Source organism: Ceratosolen solmsi, unplaced genomic scaffold (genome assembly GCF_000503995.2).
Source record: "Ceratosolen solmsi marchali unplaced genomic scaffold, CerSol_1.0 scaffold65, whole genome shotgun sequence".
In the NCBI taxonomy this organism is placed as follows: Eukaryota; Metazoa; Arthropoda; class Insecta; order Hymenoptera; family Agaonidae; genus Ceratosolen; species Ceratosolen solmsi.
The window spans coordinates 59,588-81,931 of NW_011948463.1; the positions used below are offsets into that span (position 1 = coordinate 59,588).

Consider the following 22,344-nt stretch of genomic DNA (forward strand, 5'->3'; position numbering starts at 1 on the left):
CTTTCCTATTTATTATTATTATATTTGTCAATTTTTTATATCGATTTTAAAATATAAAACATTTGTTAAAATATTTTACATAAAATTTGTATTACAATATTATTCTTTTATTATTCTAATACACATTTTTAATACAATCTTAATATTTATATAAATATATATATATATATATATTTATATATATATATAGAAAGATATGATTCGTAAGTAATTAAGATGAATAAAATTGTGTTATGTTTTAATCATGTAAAAGTAAAAATATCGAAAAAAGTAGAAATATAATGTATAATATCTAAATTGTATATCTAATGTATCTAATATATCTAATGTTATAATTATTGGAATATATGACATCAAAGTGTCTTGTGAATTCATTTAAAATAATTGGCAAACAATTAATGAAAATAATAAGCTAATGCTCTACATTATTTAAAACATGTTTTACATTACAAATTTTTGTTTATTATGAAATAAAAGTGGAATTTTAATTTGTTTAAATTCTGTATTAATTTCCAAAAAAAATTTTTATGTGAATTGCAATAAAGTATTACTTAAAATATTATATTCCACATCTTCATATGTTTATAGTTTTTATTAAATTGTTGAATTTATTTATACGTACTTCTAGTTCTAAAAAAATAAAATATCGTTAATGAAAATTTTAAAAAATGTATGATAAATTATTATTAATAATTAACAGCTATTTTTTTTCTTTTTCTTTTTATTTATAAATAATAATATCTGTACCATTATTTTTCAGTTTTGCATCTTGTTATTGATTCTATTTGTAAGAAAAAGCCTATTATTATATTATATTACACGACTTAATGAATTAATTTACAATAATATACACTCAATACTGATATTTTCATATAAAATTTTTATTCTATTTTTATTGTTTACTGCTCAATACAGTTATAGTCATAATTATAATTATAATTACGTTTAATAGTAAGATTAATAGTAAGATATTAAAACTTATCGCAATAGAAAAAGCCGTAGACGTTAATACTTACTATAAATATAATATATATATTTATTCCATTATGAACAGCTTTATATGGGTGAATTCATATGAGGCAGGATAAAATAGTAAATAATAAACGTCATTTTACATTAACTTTTAGAGAATTATTGGAAGAATATAAATTATATATATATATAAATAAATATATAATTCTTTATTTATTTGTGTCTTTATAAAATATTATATAGCTATATAAATGAATTGATGTATATTTATTTCATTTCTACACATGAGTTAAATATTGACATTTAAAAGCAAAGAATTAAGAATGTTTAAATATTTATTTATTGGTATCTATGATGTACTGCTGGTTACGCATTTAAAACAAATATTTAATTAATTGAAATATTAAAGAATAAGTTAATTATCTAAAAAATTTTATAATAAATTCCAAATTTTAAAGAAAAATTGTGTAACAAATTTACATATTTAATAATAATATTTAATTAATTATTTAATAATAATATTTAATTAATTATTTAATAATAATATTTAATAATTACTTTCACTTAAAGTTTCATTTTCACTTTTCATTATATTGTAATACTTTGCTTTTACATGAGCATAATATATTATAAATACAATATACGATATACTAATCGTTACCTATGATACATTAAAAACGATAGTTCAATAACATTTTATTCAGCGTTTATATAGAATATATAAAATTATATATTCGTTTTATATTTATACAGCGTTTATATATTTATATAAAACATAGTTGAATATCATTTTTAACGGTAAAATATACTATATATCAAATATTTATTAAATGCAATATTATAATGTTTAATAGTAGTTACATTAATCCCAAAGCAATATTAAAAATTTTTGCGACGCTATTGTGTTATATCAATTTTGAAGAGAGTTTAAACGTGGGGAGTGTTATCCAAGAACTAGTTACTATATATATTCTCCTTTTATACTTTATCTTCTATTGTTATAATAATACAGAAGGGTCGAAATTTTCAAATCTGCTTTAATTTAAACTATTTTCTATTAATTTTATTATAATACTTATTATATTTATGATAAATAATTCTATATCACTTAATCTTTTGCTAAAACATTTATTACATTTAAAAAAATATCTCAATTATATAAAATTTTATATTATTTTTATTAAAATTTTATTGTTTTTATTAATTAATCCTATTATTAAATTTATTATATTAGTTTCGTCTTATAGGAATATATATTATACTTATAATTTTGAAGGATTATTAATTTTAAATAATTGTATTATAAACTATTGTATAGTTCCAAATAATGTAATTTTAATTTTATTTATTTTTAATATACATATTTTATAATCGCTTATTTCTAAGAATTTTTGTTTTATGTTAACTAAATCTTCGTGTTTCATAATATATTTTCAATTTTCCATTATATTAATGGTTTTAAAGTCGACGATTATCTAAGTCAGTGATATATTAGAATTAAGATCAATCCAATATGAAGATTTATATGTAGATATATTAGTGTCAATTGCAAATACAATTAAGAGAATTAATTGCAATACAATTATTAAGGTTATTCATGTTTTTTATAGAATAGTATTTTAATCATTTGTAGTTAGTATTACCTTTTTTCATATATAATTCATTATAAACATTGTTCGTTTTATTTAAAATAATTATTTTTGTTAATTTTTTTATGTCATATTTTCCTTACGTCCTTTTGTTTATATTTAACATTGTAAATACAAAGAAATTTCTAAATATAAATTTTGCTGATATATAAAATAGAAATTAAATTATTTTTATACAAATTTAATTATTCTAAGTATTCTGATTATATTCATACTTTTCTATTCTTAATTAATGAAAACATTGCATTTCAAATTTATTTACAGAAATTTAGTATTAAACATTTCTCTCTCTCTCTCTATCTATCTATCTATCTAACTCTCTTTGTCTAGTCATAGACACAACTAGTTACATTTAATTTTTATTTATATTACGAATCACGAATTCAATTTTATTGAGATAAAAATCCGCGAATACAAAAATATTATAAAATATTATTACATATTATATCTTAAATATTTAGTCAAATATTATTTTTTATTTATTTTTATTTATTTGTAATTTATTCATTGATTCATTACATTTAATTTTAATATATATATATATATATATATATTTTATATTTTCATGAATTAACCAATAAAATTTATATTTATGAAATAAAGAAGAAACGAAAATTTTGAACTTGTGTATGAATATGCCATAAAATACTGAATAAAATTCTAATTTCAACTACAAATCGAACACGTAAATGTTCAACTTTTACAAAAATTTAAAAGTTATTTTCAATCGTTTTAAAAAGGTTCTACACGTATCATACCAGAACAGACTTCGTAACATCCTTCTTTGTCTAAATTTATGATGTTTATATTAATTATTTATGTTTGTATTAATGAAACCACAGATTTAACCGTAAACTTCAGACTCTGAAAATTAATAGATTTGACTGATAAAACTTTGAAAAGCCATGATTATTTAATAAAACTATTAATTATAATATTTCACTAAACGTAAACAGTTTTTATTAGATATTGCGAAAGAATAAATTAAATCCAAATTGAAACAGCTTGTAAGTGTGTTTGTTACATTACTGGTATTTACATCTTAAATACATTAAGTTTATTTCTATGCATAAGAAATGATAACGAAAAAATGTACAAGAAACTGAGCTTGTCTTCAATATAAGCTTGTAAATATATATTTGAAACTTATATATATATATTCATGTGATCAATTTTCCATGCGTTATTGTTAAATATTAAATTTTTAAACGTTTAAAGTAGACACACTGAAACATTGGGCATGTATCTTACGATACAATAATAATATGATCATAATAGCTATCGACTTTTTAAAATTTTCGAAAAATATCATAGACTAGCGAAAGGATAATTATCTATGGCGAATAGTATATATTAAAAATAAATTAAAAATGGATTCTATAATTAACTGTATAGAAAAGTTTAAATAATTAAAAGTTATTGTAGAAAAAGATAAAGATGGTCGCAGAATAGAATTAACAGTAATAGAGTTCGGTTGTAGTATTGAAATTTTTTCTTTAATGATATACTTCATACAGTTATAACAAAGCCTTATAATCAACAAATGAAGCGTATTCATATATAATAAATGAATGCAACAATTATTATAAAAGAACTTTCATAACTTTCATAACTCGAAAATATTTTTAACTATATTGTAAATTTCGTCAATTATTACGTTTAAATAAATAAAAAGGAAAATATTATTCTTGATATCCACATATATTTTTTATAGAACGATTTTGTTATGCTTACTGACTATTTAAAACAGTTTTTTCTCCTTTGTGTGTATTCTTTTACATTATTTTTTTTATATAAAGATAGATTGATTTATTTAGGAAAAGATAAGTTGATTTCCAATTATTAATATTTCAATAAATATATATCTCCACTATCCTTTTAATAATGCATAATTTATTATTAATAATGCTCTTAATTTACATATCCAAAATTTAAATGTTTCTTTTATATTATTAGTAGCTATATTTTTATAATTTAATCAAATCAGAAATAAGATAAAAATTATCTATATTTTATGAGATTCGTAAGATTTATTTATTAGATAAATCATATTTTAATTTAATTAATTTTAAGTTAATTTAATTATTATGATAAAAGCATCATATGTAAATTGGTGTTCAGAAAAGCCAGTTGCCACCGTTGTTATATAATTAATAAACCCTAATCAAATATCAGAAATATATGTAAAAAATTCAATTACATTCAATAATTCCAGATTAAATTATAATTTATAATCTAATTCAATATCAAAAGAATATATATATCTTAGTTTATATTTTATATTTATAATGCTTCTATAATACTTCAGGATATAATACTTATTATTATATCAAGATATAATATCAAGATATAATCAAGATATAATATCAAGATATAAACAAGATACAACAAGATATAATACTTAATAATAAACAAAATTCAGAGATTAGTAGCAACCACGATTAATGGAATACAAATTCATGTTCAATTTATAATTAAATCAATTTTATTTTTTCATTCATTCATTTTTAATACGAATCGATACTGGTATAATTACTTTAATAAAATTATATATAATATTGTAATAATAGGTGAATGTAAATTAAAATATATCAAATTTATTGTATCTTAATATTGCATCTAATAAATTGCTTTTAGTTATACAAGTCAAATATTTATTTTTATTTAAGAAATAAAATAAAATGAGCATGTAATATTTAAATAAAATTGCACTGATTAAATAAAAATTGCAAGTTTGAAGATATAAATAAAATATGTCATGTTTAGATAATTATTAAAACAATTATTATAAGTTTATAAGTTGTTATTTGCCTATACTACTTGTTTTATGTAGTTAATTTTTATCGCAATGTACTTCTATAATAATATAACATGCAAATAAAATAAAATGAATGCGAAGTTAAATATAAAAATACTAACCTGTAGTAAATAGAACGATTGCTTTTAGACAACTATATTCTGCTGAATCTACATGTAAGACTTTTAATTTTTCCACTTGTTCCTGAAAAATCCTAATATGATCCATGAAAGCTACTACTCGATCAGCTGCCATCGGTGATGCATGTAGACCTGCAGCTGCTAAAAGAGGTGCTACATGAAGTGGCATCGAACACTGACTTGCATTTAACACAAATAGTTCACTCCATACTAGTCTTAAAAGCGCTACTTGATCGGTGACTTGTAAATCAGGAAAAAATGGAATATTTCTTGCCCATTCTACAGCTGAAAATAATAGTCTTGCTGCAAGTTCACATATACTATCAATACCCATTATATTATTTGATTGCATGCCTTGGTTATATCTTGAAGTTGCATATGGTTCTGCTCTTAATAATAAACTTATATATGAAGATAAATATGAATGTCCATTTATATTAGAACATGAAACTGTATCCCCATTTATTAGAGAAAATTGTCCTGATAATCCCGGAAGATTAGGTTGTGTCGGCGGAACCCGCCCTCTTTGAACAGCTAAAATAGAAACAGATACCATTTCTATTATTAATTTAATAAAATTCAGATAATTTAATTATATTAATATAAGTGTATTAATTTATAAAATAATCAATAAACATTTAATTTTATAAATTAATTAACATTAGTTACATTATAAAATTTGTTTGAAGGCCGAAGATCCTAACAGTCACAATTAATAGAGCTAATCATTTTTTATATGGGTTAACGGGTATACAGCAGGTGCTGTCTCTGAACATATATATTTTCAATCATATAAGTATATATAAATTATATTCATTTAATATCCTAGTATTCAGTACTATGCATATATGTATTTTGAATATTTTGAAAAATGTATTCATAGAAAAAATATCTAATTTGTCGATTACAAAACGCTGGTCATATAATACTTACTAAATCTTGTAGCGTAGTAAATTGAAGATGAATTGATTCCACCAATGAAACGGCAAAAAATATAATGAAGGCTTATTATACTCCACAAATGAGAAACCAAGTATGAAAATAGTCTGAAAAGAGTTGAGAACTGATATAAGTTGCATGCTACTAACATCGCACTTCATCAAATTCTTTATAAGTATTAATTGCTAATTCGTAAGACTGTTTGAAAAAAGATGTAATATTGGAATTCATAATACCGCAAAATATATGACAAAATCACAGATGCATCCTGTTACATATTAGTTTTAAAGAAAATAAGTCAAGAATTAAATTTTCTTCGATTACAAACGTTTTTTGAATAAAATACTCTTACTAGTATTTTCTTGATGATCTTGAATTATACATTTAAAATTCATATATTTCAAGCTTAGAATTATCTCATTGTTCTACTTTATTCATTATATTCAAACTTTACACAACTTTATTCTTCATCCACTTCCTGCACTTTTTCAAATCATGGCATATTACGCCATGAATATTGATATACAATATCTTCCAAATGAAATTCGAAGAAGAAATGCATGACCTAGAATATATTAGCTAGAGTATATTGTTTCGTTTTTACTTGTGACATTCTAAAAGTCCTTTATCACGAACGATTAATTTAACAATAAATGTAACTTGACTGTCGATTCCTCAGCTGATATATTGTAGTCGAAGTTGTTGCTACATTATCCGTTATACACAAAAGAAAAAAGAAAATTATCTTTTTTCTAACATATTTATAAAAATATATAACTAGGTTTTATTCAATTTCTAAAGAAAGTAAATTATTCTATAGTATTTTATCATAACATTAAACAATTATGTATAATATTTTTATTATCATAAAATTAAAATAGAATAATAATTTTTTAATAATTATTATTACAAGTAAATAATCTTGTAAGCCTATAATATTATTCATGAATCCATATTAATACACTGATTTGTATTGAAAAAGGATTATAAGATAGTAATCACCGATAAAAAACAATACTAAAAAAAATTATAATTTTTTAATTTTTTCAAGAATCTATATTTAGTAGTGAATTCAATCATTTTTTTATGAAAAATAAAGTAACTAACAAATAAATAAGATTTTAAATCAAACTATTAATTTAAAAAATAAAACCATATTACAAAATATTACGACATAAATAAATGAATATAAAAAACTTATAAAAGTAAATTATAAATACCAACAAATTTCAGCGTTGATATTTACAAATTAAAACTTGACTGATATTATAATCCGAAAATTTGTATTATATGTGAATAAATTTCTGTAAAGTTTTCTGCATTTAAGAAAAGTCGCATAAAATTATATGCAAGATGAATCATAAAAAAATTGATAATATGTAAGTGATAGATTATTAATTTTGTAAAGAATGGACTTCCGTGAATTTTCTCTTTTGTTCTGTTATCTTTTATCGTTGTCGTTATCGTTATCGTCATCATTTTTATTATCATTACATTTTTGGCATGTAAAAATCACATATAGCTGTTAATGTACTTATATTATAGAAGAAAAAGAGAACAATAAATGTAAAGGAAAATTAACATAATGTAATTGAACTAAGTACCACCGGATCGTAGATAAGCAACGCACAAGCAGTGCAAAAATCAGATTTAGAAATGGAATTCCATATTCTTCAGAAAAATCTTGTTATAGCTTTTTATAGTTTATTATAAATTTTATAGTATATACTTAATTGCAAGTAATTTTTCATAATATTTTTCGTAATTGGGTAAAACTAATGACACTATAAATAAAATTCTCTTGAATTAATAAAGATCACTTACGAGTTATGAAATTGAAGACAATTTTAAATACACTATCATTAACAAAAACAATAAATTGTATTTATATTTATCGCTCTACAACATTCTAATGTCATTAGTAGTGTACTACCTGACTTGTATGAGAAATTCAATTTGTTAATAAGGAAAATGTTTATTTGTATAAATTGGTACAATTTTTAATATTTCACATTTAATTTTATTTGTTTTATTTGGCTTTTAATTAAATTTTTTTATATATTCTAAATATAAAATATTTTAATAACATATAAAAAAAATTATATAATTAAATTAATTAAATCGATATTACTATATTTATTTATTAGCTTCAAAAAAATGTTGTAAATTATTATTTTAAGATCTTGAACTTCGTAATATAATTTCAATGTAAAATTATTTTAACAATACAGTACATTACTTCTAAACATAAAAATGATGACTGTTAATATCCTTACTGAAGTTATAACAGTATCTTATCTACAGAGGATTTTTAAAACAAGTTTTCAAATGTTAATTTCAATACCTGTGAAACACGTTATTATATTAATGAAAATTCTTGTATTATAAAATATTCTTGTACTATAAAATATAATATTAATATACTTATGCATCAATTTTAATACATTCCATATCTCCGGAATAATAATAAATTTTACAGTTTTATATTTTTTCAAAACACTATTAACTATTTTTTTTTATTAAATTACAACAAAATGTTTTCATCTTTCAAAAAAAAATGAATGTAAAGACTTTTAAATAACTTGTGTGTGCTTGTATTTGTGTAGCTTGTTGTGCTTTAATTTCTGTAATAAATACATAATTGCATAACATATTTATTTTACAATTTGCAAAAACATCAGGTAACAAAATATTAGTAAATTAATATATAAAATCAGAAATTAATTTAGAAAATACTATGGCTTCACTATATAAGATAGTAATGCAATCCTTTAATTCGTATTTTAATTCTAATTTATTATATTTATATATATATAAAGAAAGTTAAAACTATAGTGATTTGGTAAATCTGTTTTTGTAACAAATGAGCTTGATTAATTTAATGTATTATTTTCGATAAGCAATAAATTAGCCAATTAAATTTGATGAGATTATAATCTCATGTAGAAAAGAAAAAACTTGCTTCATAAGGTTTTTTTAAAAAAATAGTATTATATAGTATATGAGAGTAACTGAATAAATATCTTTTCTCAAAAAATTTATAAATGTTTACAATATTTTATTACAAACTACGTTTTCAACGTCGTATTATATTAAAATTTATTAAAAATATTATTATATTAAATTAAAAACATTAAAAATCCATTGTATTAGAAAACTTTTTGTACCCATTATTTTAGTCATATGCCTATGGTTCATCGAAATTCTACCATAGATTTATAACAATTTGAATTCAAAAATTTAAGAACAAAATCATGAAAATTAATAATTGGTGATAATTATAAATATAATGAATCTTTCTTTAAGATTACCGAATAATCATAAATACTTATCACGTTGCTTTTACATATTTGATATCTTAATTATAATCACTAATAATATAAAGCAACATTTCTATAGACGTTAGTTGGCTACTTTTAAAACAAATTTCTAAACTATATTTTAAAAGTCTTAAATCTTAATTCAAAACTTTATATTATAAAAAAAATTAAAATATTTATCATTTTACAGAATTAACTTTAGTAATATAGTAATCATTTTACTTTTCATAGATTTATTTATTTCTTAACTAATATATATTTTATTGATTTTCTTAATTTTTTTTTCAATAAATTATCTTTTAAGATAACGCACTGTTAAATTGTAATACAAATCATGTACTTGTCAAATAGTAAACATTTTTTTATTTATTAGTGTTGTAAACTTTTATTTTAATAATCTATAAACGTTCATTTGCATTTATCAATAAAAATTTACTTAAAATTATTAATAAAACAATTTTTTATATTTAAAAGTAATGAAAATATATTATAAAGAAGATCGTAAATTTAACAACCAGTAAATGATGCGGTATAAATATTAAATTAATTTTCCTATCAAAAATATATTATTGGAATCTTTTTTTAATTTTAATGATTTATAAAAATACGTATAATTATATAAAGTTAAATATTGACAAGTAATAAACTTTGGATATATTTAAAATTTTTTAATTTATAATTTTGTGCATGTTTCTTTGATTGAAAAAATCAATATAAATGTTTATCTTTGATTATTAAAATTTAAAAATGAAATATATTTCAATTATATTATGCATTTATGTTTTTATTTTTAAGTATTCATTACAAAGCAATAAATTAGTAATATATTTGCAATATATAATACTGCGTATGCATTTTAACATTCTGAATAGATACACTTACACGGAGATGCACTCTCGCTTTTCAATAAAAAATACAGATTGTACTATGAAAAAGAAATATTAAGATAATGTTTGATCCGAGGTCAACAGGGTTCATGACCTCGCCTTTGGAATCTTCTCCTTCTATGGGGCTTACAACTTTAACTGCAGGTTTGACCCTCAGTTAGACAGAATATACTCTACATAGCTTTTTGAATACTACATTCAGTTGATAGTATATTGCTATTTAAAATATACCACTGTTCATTGTATTCTATATAAGTAATATATTCTAATAAGTAATATCAATGTAGTAAATGTAATACTTGATAGTACCCATATTATTAAGTTTTTTCTTTATTTTCAATGATACATTTTTACAAAGAAATTGTTCATAATATATGCAACTTAATATAAACATCTATATATTATATAAAAGATTGTCTAAAATTGTATAAAAAATTCGTACAGACAATTTCCTATTTTTATTTTACTTTTAATAAATAATTTTAAGTATTTATTAATTTAAAAAAAAACATTTTTTTCATTTTAATTACTATTTGAATACTATTTTATTATTTGGCAAGTAATAATAAATTTTTTTATTTTATCGAATAATCACACATATCAAATAAAATTAATGTTTATTTTGCAAAATAAATTTAATAATAATGAACTATTTGTTAAATAAAAAAAATATTTTAAATTACAATGCCAATAATTTAAAGTTAAACATTTGCATATTATATAAATTTTTTCTTTTTCACAAATTTTTTAAATATCATATCACAATCAATATCACAAATATCATATTTTGAAAACCAAAAATCTTCGAAATTTAACGATAACTTTAAAGATATGAAATATTAGCATATTGAATAACTATATTAGCCTTAAATTACTAGAAATATAATAATTTAATTGATTAACATTCAATGAAATAAAAATCAACAAATACTATTGTTACAAACAAATGCTAATATTAAAAACGATTATGTAATATGCACTTTTTATTATAAAATTTAATTTAAAATAGAATATTTTAAATAACATTGAAATATAGTATATTCCAGTGTCTATTGTAAGTTTTACATAACATGATTTTGTATCACATAACATGATTTGAACCTTTTTGAAATTATCAAATATATTGATGTAGTCAGTAATTATAATATAATATAAATATTTTGTTTTTATAAATTGTGCTACATGTCTATAATTTGATGAACTTTGGTTTAAAAAATTAATATGTTGTTAATTACGAACAATGTTAATTATAAAATTAATTAATAATTTTTCATAACCACAATATATTTTAATGAAAAATCTATTTAAAAAGTAAAAATTAGTTATACAAAATAAAATTAATAAAAAAATATGATATATTTAAGGCTATATTACAATATATGTAATTAAAAATATAAATATTTTCATAGCATATAGACTAGATCCAATTTATTTAAATAGCACAAAATCTGATACAATATATATGTTTGAAAAAATTTTAATTTATAGAATATTTTTAATTATAGAATTCATCAATAATTGATTTTATAAAAATATAATATACTGTTTTTATTTTAAAAATATGTTGAAATTAACAAAAGTTTAACAACAAAAAATAAATAAAAATAAATGATACTAAATGTTTAATAAAATATACAATAATTCCTACATTGATAAGTAGTTCAGTTTTTCTACTTTATTGAAAATATTAGAAACATTTAAAAAATGATCAATTGATTTTATTATTAATATAAAATTATCATTAAGATAAATTATTAATTGAAATTATTATTAATAATAACTTACTAATAAGATATATTATTAATTAATATTATAATGAATTAAAGAGAAATAATGTAAATCTTCTTTAAACAGTAGTTTCTGAGGCGTTTTTAAAGTTAAACAATAAAAGAACAGTCTTTGTAGTGGATTCTTTCTTTTATTTATAATGTACATGAAGGTAGAGCGAACCTTAATTATTTTCACTGTAGCTTATATTTTAACATAAATTATTGAGCTACAAAGTTCACAGAATGAAAAAAACGTACCTTAACTAAATATATTATATTATATTATCTAAATATTTATCACAAATTATCCATTGATATATATTCATGCTTCTTTTTTCACTATAAGCCATCTAATTATGTCAAACTTCTATCCCTTTGGAAATGTTTGGAAATACCAACTTTACTTGTATATTTTTCTTACACATTTTGACACTTCAATTCACTTTGATTTGATCTCAAATCTCTTATAGAATTAGAGATCTTCTATTTTCAATTATAATTCAACTTTAAGAACATTTTTCTTGAAAATATTTTTCAATTCTTCCTTTTTTATTAACAATTAATATTTATTATTTTGCGCTTTTTTATATTATCTTTACGAAGACTTATTTCTTCTAGCTGAGATAAAAAATATGAAATATAAAAATAAAATCGCTTTACGAAAAATTTATTTTTGAAATCATTTTCAAATAGTTAATTACAATATATTGATATATATATATATCAATGCATTATATTTTATAATTTAATTATTTGTATTATCGCATATAACTTCTCTTATATATAAAATTTTCTTATATTTCTTAAACGATGATATAAATTAAATATTAGTTTTATAGTAATTTTAGTTATATAATTATAAAGTTTTTTATTATTGCCCCTAAAAATTGGTTTATTAAAAAATATATGAAATTTTGAATCAATTGATTAATAAATATATTCTTTATGTTGTAAAATATAACATCACAAAATATTCTTTACATCAAGGGTCATCTAAGCGTCTGAAAACAACATTTATTGATTTTGCTCAAATTTCAAGCTCCAGTTCATTATTATAAACAAAAAGTACAAAGATTAATAAGGAGTTGTATATGGAATATCTTTTAAGTAAGAGAATAAAGCAGTATAATTCAATTAATATTAGAATTATTTCCAATTCCACTAAACTGAGTTTGTAAATTATTTTATTAAAATACGTTTGCATCTGTACCATATCAAATTGTTTAATAAATATATAAGTATGTATTAATGTGTTAATATGCATGTGAATATATTAATTACCTAGCATTTGTAATTCAGTGAATTATAATTAATAAATTTTTTTTTAAAAGATTATTTAAATAAATATTTACAATGAACACGTATTCATAAAATATTTCTATATACTTCAAATATAGTCTAAAAATTTTTAATTACATAAATTTCAAAATTAATTTTTTGATATTTAAGTATTTATGAAAAGTATTATACATCAATTTAAAAAATATACTGCATAATTTTGCTATTTTAAGACTAACAATAAAAAACTTTAAAAGTTATATTAGTATATAATTAAGTAATTTTATTCTTCGACATAGTTTTTTTCTAACAAGAACAATATACCTTTTCCAACGATATGTTAATATTTTTAAATTATTCAAAGGTCAGTAACAATGTTTGATATGATATTATTATTTGTCATCCATGAAGTTACCTTTTATTCTAATAATTTTTGCTTGAATTTGCTTGAGAATATATGTATTAATTTTTTCTATGACACTCATAAATATGTGGATTAGTGTATTAAACGAAACATCATTTTTTAATAGCTGGTTTTAATTTTACTGTCTATATAAAGGATAATATTTTCATTCAAATGAAATCCAATATATGTTAAATTTATATTTCTATATTATTCACACAATGATTGATCCTGCTATATAGTAGTAACTTTAGATTTTCTCTGTTGAAACAGAGAGAGAAAAGATATTATGAACATATATAAAATTACTATATATAATTCAAATAAAAAAATAATTTCTTACATATTTTCTATATTTCTATAAAAATAATATTTTCTTAATATACAAAATTAGAATATAAACTAAATATATCTCATAATTATAAAAAACTTTTTTTATGATTCTTTCATTTAAAATAATTTTAATATTTATATTGCAGGTATCGTTATTAAATATGTAACATGTTTTATATTTATGGCTTCTAATTTAATACCAAATATATAGCTACTATTACGAATATACATGACTTACCAATTGTATTCATAAATTAAATATTCATTAGTTAGGTAGAAATTCTTGATATAACCTCTAAAATTGCATCTTTTAATATAAATAAGATTTTATAAGACTTATAATAAATCTTTAACTCTAATTTTTATTTACTAATCCGTAGGCAATCATATCAGTACTTGCATTATTAATACAATCAAATTAATACAATCAAATATGAAAAAGATTTTCTTATATATATATGTGTATTTCATTATATACGTAAATGATAATTAAAAAGGTATTTTGAAAAACATGATAAGAAAATACTAATTATAAGTGTTTCTTTAATATTATGTATCTTGAAATAAATTTATGATTTTTATATTAGACGTAAAATTTTGTTATAGAAAAGAAAAGAAATGCAGTAATATATAATTTATACTTTCAACTAGTACAGTAGACTGGCAAACATGTTATAATACAAAGAAAACATCATGAATGTTTTATATAATTTGTTATGTAGTAAAAGTATATCTAAAGGAGTATGATACACAAAGAAACATTATAGATCAGCGAAGCACAGTAGATAAACTTTCGCAATGAAAATTGTACGTATAATTATTTCGATTGATCAGATTTAAAAGAGCAATATATAAGGCTAGCAGTTACAACAGTGCAGGATATATTTGGTGATATTGAAGTATAGTTATACAAAGCATTGTAATGCTATAATATCAAGAAAGTAATTATTAGTAAACTTCCTTTACGGGGTATTGAACAAAAGGAGTAAACTAATGAAATAAAATAAAACACCGGACACTTGAAAAATAACAATTGTCAACGAGTAGTATAAAATAATACTGTTAACCACAAGGTTTTAAATGCACGAAATGTTGGTAAAGAAATTAAATAAATAGCATCTATGAATCTAAAGAGACTAATTTTAAGTTTGCAAATTAATCATTTAATAATTTACTATTTGTATGCGTTTTTTTTTATTAAAAACTGAGTCGGTTGTTTAAAAGTTAGAACATAAAAATGACAAAAATATTAGAACGAAATTAAGAAATAAATTATTATTGTTCATTTAATTTCTAAATTGGAAATAAACCTGGTAATATTCATTCTATAGTGTAACATTTATAGATATAATTTGAATAATATATTTACAAAATTTGCGAAAGTATAAGTTTCTAATTTTATAATTACACCTATAAATTTCAATTTAAATAATGAATAATGTAATAAATAATGATCCAATATCGATAGTCAAATAAATATACGAGAAGATTAATTATTATTACATACCTTCTCGCCGCATACCCATTTTGAGACACTTTTTAAGTCGACAATATTGACATTGATTTCTGTGATGCTGATCTATAGGACAATTACGATTACCTCTACAAGAATACGTTAGATTTCTTCTGACACTTCTTTTAAAGAAACTTTTGCATCCTGAAACAAATTCAAATTTATAAATATAGAAATTATATACATTTTTTATTAAAACATTTTATCAGTAAAATAAAAATTATTTAATTAAAATAATTAAATTATATCGCAAATTGATGTTATATAAATAAATTGATTACATAAAATTAATATTTTATACATAAATTAATATATTCTTAATTATTAATCAAAATTATTTTACTTTATGATTACAACAATATAAAAAAAAATTATCCATGAACATAAATGTTTTTTCTCCTACTTTTAATTTATTCAATATTTATTGTAAAGTATCCATTTTTTATATAATTTGTGAATTTCTAAAATTAGTGTATCTAAGTATTGGATACATAAGCCTACAGGACAATATATACATTTTAAATGTAAAATATTTGAAACTAAATATAGTAATGAAAAAAATTATACTATAACATAAATTTCATAAGACTATTTCAGTTAAATTATCTTTTCGCCCATGTTAAGAACGTGTCTAGTATATTACTTCCAAAATTATATTAAAAATATATTTAAAAGTGTACCAAATATTTTTTATTAAGATCAAATATATCCATTTCAACTATTATAGACTATAAACTATTTTTTAAACCTGTTACAAAATTAATTAATTTATTTTCAAATATAAACATTTAGCTTTAAATAATGCTTTAGTCTTCACTTACATTTGTATGTCAATTGTACATAAGGATATAAATATTGATATTTATTGTACAAAATAATATCCAAATTCAAATATTTACAGATATTTTCAATTATTTATTTTCATCTTCGGCATAAATCGCATAGTAACATTCATTAAAAATAATATGATAAATTATAGTTTTTAAATGAGTAAGATTGCTGAATCGTTCGAGCCCCTTTTTTTTTGTTCCTTTTAAAATAATGAATTACTATAAATAGACATAAAAACAAATATTAAAATTATTAAAATAAAAATTAAAATTAATCCTATACTATTTGAAAATATAAAATTAATAATAAGTATTTTTATAATTACTGCTTACATATTTAATTATATGAATACATATATTGATTGTAATTAACTCGTGCTTTGAATGAAATTTTAATTATGTCGAATTAAATTAAATGATAAACCTAACATAATATAAACAACAATGATACATATGAGTTCACAAGAACAAATATTTTCTTATTAAAAAATGTGTGTTAATTAAGCGATATATTAACACAACTTTCTAATTTATTAAAACTACCAACTAATTTTTACTTATATAAGCCTATATAATCACATCGTGATTATTAAATATTTATCAGATAATTAAGTTACTGTATGTATCGTTTACAACTTATATCACACCTTTCTTTTATTATTTCAATGCGCTCATTTTAATAAACTCATTTATTACTAATACAGAACAAAATTCAATTTATACGTAAATGTTAGAAATATATTTATCTATACATAAAGTGACACTACAAAAAGTTGGTTATATAACCAATCTTAATAATAAATGAGACAAGAATCAATATACATTCATATAATTTTTCTATGAAATATATTTTTGCAGATAATAGTTAATGCATTTGAATATACCAAATTTATTATATAACTCTTTATATATACGTATCATATATTATTATTGCATGCAGATACCTTACATTGGGACATATATAAATAATAATTTGCACAATAATGATGTATTCTAAGGAGAGACAGAAAGAAAAGTCAATCTAATTCATCAATTAAAAATTTAAAAAATGGTGGAAAATTATAGCATTACCATTAATTATGAATATTGCATAATTCATTAAAAATATTATGGTCCGTTAATATTGACAACAGATCATCATTACACCATATCGATTATAAAAAATTGAGTATGATTGACCATCAGTACAATTTTAACTTACTGTTGACGTAATGATGGTTTTATTTCTTCTCATTTTTCCTCTTCTAACTCAAGTCTTAAATGCCTTATTGCAGATGTAACATCGTCTGATATAAAACAAATTCTAATAACATTATTTAGTTATAGATTCCAATATTCTCATTTTTGGACTCTTTCACTTTATACGTACTTTTATAAATAACATATTGATATGAAGATTATAGTATATGATATTAGTAAGTATACATATTCACACATATACATACATACACACACGCATACACACACACACGCACACACACACCTACGCACACACATATATGTATATATTACATTGATAAAAGATAAACATAAAGCAAGAATTCACCTGTTTTTTTTAAACATCTATAGCGTACTTTTTCATTTACAATACATAATAAACACTTTGCATTATTGAAATTATTAAAATTATATTATTAAAATTATATATTAAAATTTTAACTTTTAATATATATTAACCATGAATTGTACTACTTTACAAAATTACTCTTGTATATCATTTTTTCTAAATATATTCAAATAATGCTTCACCACTAAGAAGAATCAATATATCTACAGACTTATAAATTTATTCTAAATTTTTCTTTTTATGTTTTTCTTTTAATGCTTTGATATATTTAAAAAATACCTTCATTATATAAATATTAAATCATAAATATATATGCATAGATTAAACTTATATTATTTATATATTCATTTTGAATAGTTTTTAAATTTAATAGTTTTAATAATTTTTATAGTTTCTATAATTAAATAGAAAATTTCTAGCACATTTACATTATAAATTAAATTATTTCCACTGTATTATGACTTTTGTTTTCACTATCCTTCTTTTAATTTTATTTAATGCATATATATAATTTTAGTTTCTTATGTGCAAGAGTAGGTATTTGAGAAGTTACTTATTCATTTTCCACGAATCCCTCTTTCAATTGATTTTCTCTTATTTCCCTGTATATTGCTTTTATACAACCTATTGTATAAAAGGTATATTGATATTTGATATATATTGATTTCGATAACTATTCTGGTTCAGTTGTCATCCAAATTAAATTACTAATAATTTATACATATATTTCAAACACTACATTTTTATTTTATGTTTAAATTAATAAATATTCGATTAGGAAATAATAATTATTATTATAAGTATACATTTATAACAATAAATAAAGAAATAAAATTTATTTATACTTATTAAAATGTAATATTTATTAAAACATTTATTCTATATTATATATAAAATACTACCAAAAATGAATAATTTATATTAATTAAAAAAAATGGCTACCTAATTAATCCATAAATAACACTATGCAAATAGGACGTGACGAGTGTCATATTTTTATAAAAAATTTTCTCAAAATTACATGCGAATAAGATATAATAATTTTTGCTTTATTTAATAAAATATTTTGTTTATAGAAACTAACTATAAATATTTAAAATTCATTATTCATACATTTGTATTTCGTACATAACTATTTTTTATATTAATAAGAGATTTTATTTTTACTTTATAATAATAAATTCTTTTTATTTACGAATATCAAACTCTGATTTTTGTAGATTAATTTCTTATTAATTGATACAAAGTTTGGTCTTAGAGATATGAAAACCCGTAGACATTAATAAATACATATAACCGTATTGGAAAGTATATTCGTTCATATTAGTCTAAAATTATATATGTTATCTATTAAGATATATTTCAATAACAAATCCGAAATTAACAAAATGGAAATACATTAACATGGTTTTGATTTTCTCCTTTTAATTATATGTAATTGCTCTTATATTTCTTAAATATAAAAGAAATTTAACGAAATGTATGTATTAAATTGTACATGTCAATATATATAATATATTTCGATTTTAGTATTAAATAAACTAAATTTAATCAATATTCAAAATACGTTCTTTGTTGTTCGAAATTTTTTAATGTGATGTTTTTCTTAAATTTTTTATTTTGTTAATTCTTTTAGTGTAAAGTAAACTATATTTTTTACAATTACGAAAAATAAAAATCGATATTACATTTTTTATAATGAATATATTTATTTTATTATAAATATATATATTTCCTTACCTTAATTCCCAACTGTCGAAACGATTTATAGTTCAAATAATTATTATGGTCTTTGATTAATTTCAGATTATATTAATATTTACTAAAAATTATTTATAATGTTTAATATGATCATTCATATTTTTAGTGATTCACAATAAAATAGTTTTATTGAAACTCCTCTCATGTGATCTGTAACAGTTGGAAAGTAAAGTAACAATTACTTTAAATTATAAAATAAACTAAGTATCACGAAAGTTTTTAATATAGCTATTCAATTTAAAATCGAAAAGTAGTATTTAAAGAAAAAAAAATCGTTTAACAAAATTATAAATTAAAAACTAACCCAAGTTAATTGTATTTTCATAATACCAGTGAAAATAATTTTATATAATTTATAATTATATAATTAAAATATTTAAAAATTATTTTATATTAATATAACTACTCTGATTATTTAGAATATAGATTTTCCTCAGATAAGTGAACGCTGAACATGGATTCAAATTTTTTGAAAATATATAAATAAATACTTCAACAAAATTGATTTTCAGTAAAAAAATTAAAAATTTATTTTTTTCGGTCACAGCTTTATGCATGACGATTTGATATCCATAGTATTTTTACAACGAAATATATATAAATATCAAGTACTTAATAAAAACTGTGTACATGTGTTGGAGTAAAAAACAGTTATAGTTCAATCGGTATCATTATTCAGGCGAAAAGCAAAATATAAATTTATGATTACACAGTAACAGGCAACGATGTTCGATTTTACTAAAAACATACTAAACGTAATTAACTTTTTAAAATATGTATTAACTTTATTGTTTTATATATAAATATAAATGACAAAAGCATGAATATCTTAGTAATGCATTTATCGTTATGGACAAAATTTTGCTAAAAATTGTGAATATTCATACAATCAATAATTACTAAAATTATATTTTTTTTAAATATTGATATAAATTTATTATACTGATAAAAATGTGAAAACTATTTAATAAAATTTATTGGTAATATTTCAAAAGTTCTATGTAATATTTACTACTATTAGAACTTTATTACTATTGTTAGAAGTCATAAATTCTTATTAACATCATTTGTAAATATACCATTTATTATAAAAAATTAATAACATAGAAAATTATGTAATAAATCGTTATAGAATCTTTGCTTTTAAAATTTTTAGCAATATTTGATAAATTTTAAAAACTCAGAGTAATTACAATAATATAAGAATTTTATATTAAATATTTAAGGTTGATATATCAAATGAGACATTAATATTAATAGCTAAATATTAATTGAATAAATTAGAATTAAAAATATACAAATTTTGATACAGTTATGTCAGTAATGTATAATAATTAATGGAACTTAGTTATGAACAAAAATAACAGACCATACAACGCTTTCTTATCAAATTAAACAATTTTATCTCTTTCAATATTATTATGTGAATAAAAAACCAAAAATATACAATTTTATGAAAGTAAATCAAATATCAAAGTAAATATCCAACTTATAATTAGTTAAACCATTATTCATTCAACTATTCTATGCTATTGATATCAAAACAAATATAATGTACAATATTAAAAAATCATATAAATTATTTTACAAATACTTTTTAGATTCTTTTATAAATATTTTTGTATAAACAAACTAACTGGTCTAGTTTTTATTCATTGTAACGCTACAGTAATGCGCACTATCTTGTCAGAATTGTTATATGACGTATATTATAAATTATATTCTTTTATAGTGCTTTTGCAAACCATATGCAATTGTAAATTAGATGTTCTAAATACTGATAAGAAAGTAGATATGAAACCAAAGTTACTTTGTATAATCAAACTTGTCCTCGAAAAGTTCCCATTCACTTTGTACATCGGTCAATTTATATAAATATAACGTTGATAATGAAGATATATAGCATGAAAGTCCATAAATGTTAAAAATCAGTCGTGCAATTATTAATTATTAAAGTAAATTTATTTAAAACGGTGTGACAGACTGCCTATTTACTAACGTAGTAATCTACAAAGTAGGTATTTTACATTAAAATTTATCATATATAAAATCCATCAAACCTTTAAATGTACTTATTATTCTTCAAAATATATCATATCTTATATCTGTCATTTCTTAAACTTTAGCTTATCTTATACCGTTATATCTAACATTAACCTGTAATTATAAATTATCTCAACATCTAA

The 22,344-nt window shown here is 19.9% G+C and overlaps 1 protein-coding gene across 10 annotated transcripts in view; it reads right to left on the minus strand.

Moving 5' to 3' along the window:
* LOC105366932 (COUP transcription factor 2) overlaps positions 1-22,344 on the minus strand; it is a 51,180-nt gene that overhangs the window by 22,836 nt on the left and 6,000 nt on the right. For all 10 annotated transcript variants that reach the window (XR_913037.1, XR_913034.1, XR_913033.1 and 7 more), the window contains 2 exons: positions 15,995-16,144; positions 5,541-6,092 (listed from right to left, as the gene is read on the minus strand). Coding sequence is in view for 3 of the 10 variants with exons in the window: in XM_011505538.1 (XP_011503840.1) it covers positions 5,541-6,092; positions 15,995-16,144 (702 nt within the window). In the remaining 7 variants the exon portion in view is untranslated. The remainder of the gene's footprint in view (positions 1-5,540; positions 6,093-15,994; positions 16,145-22,344) is intronic.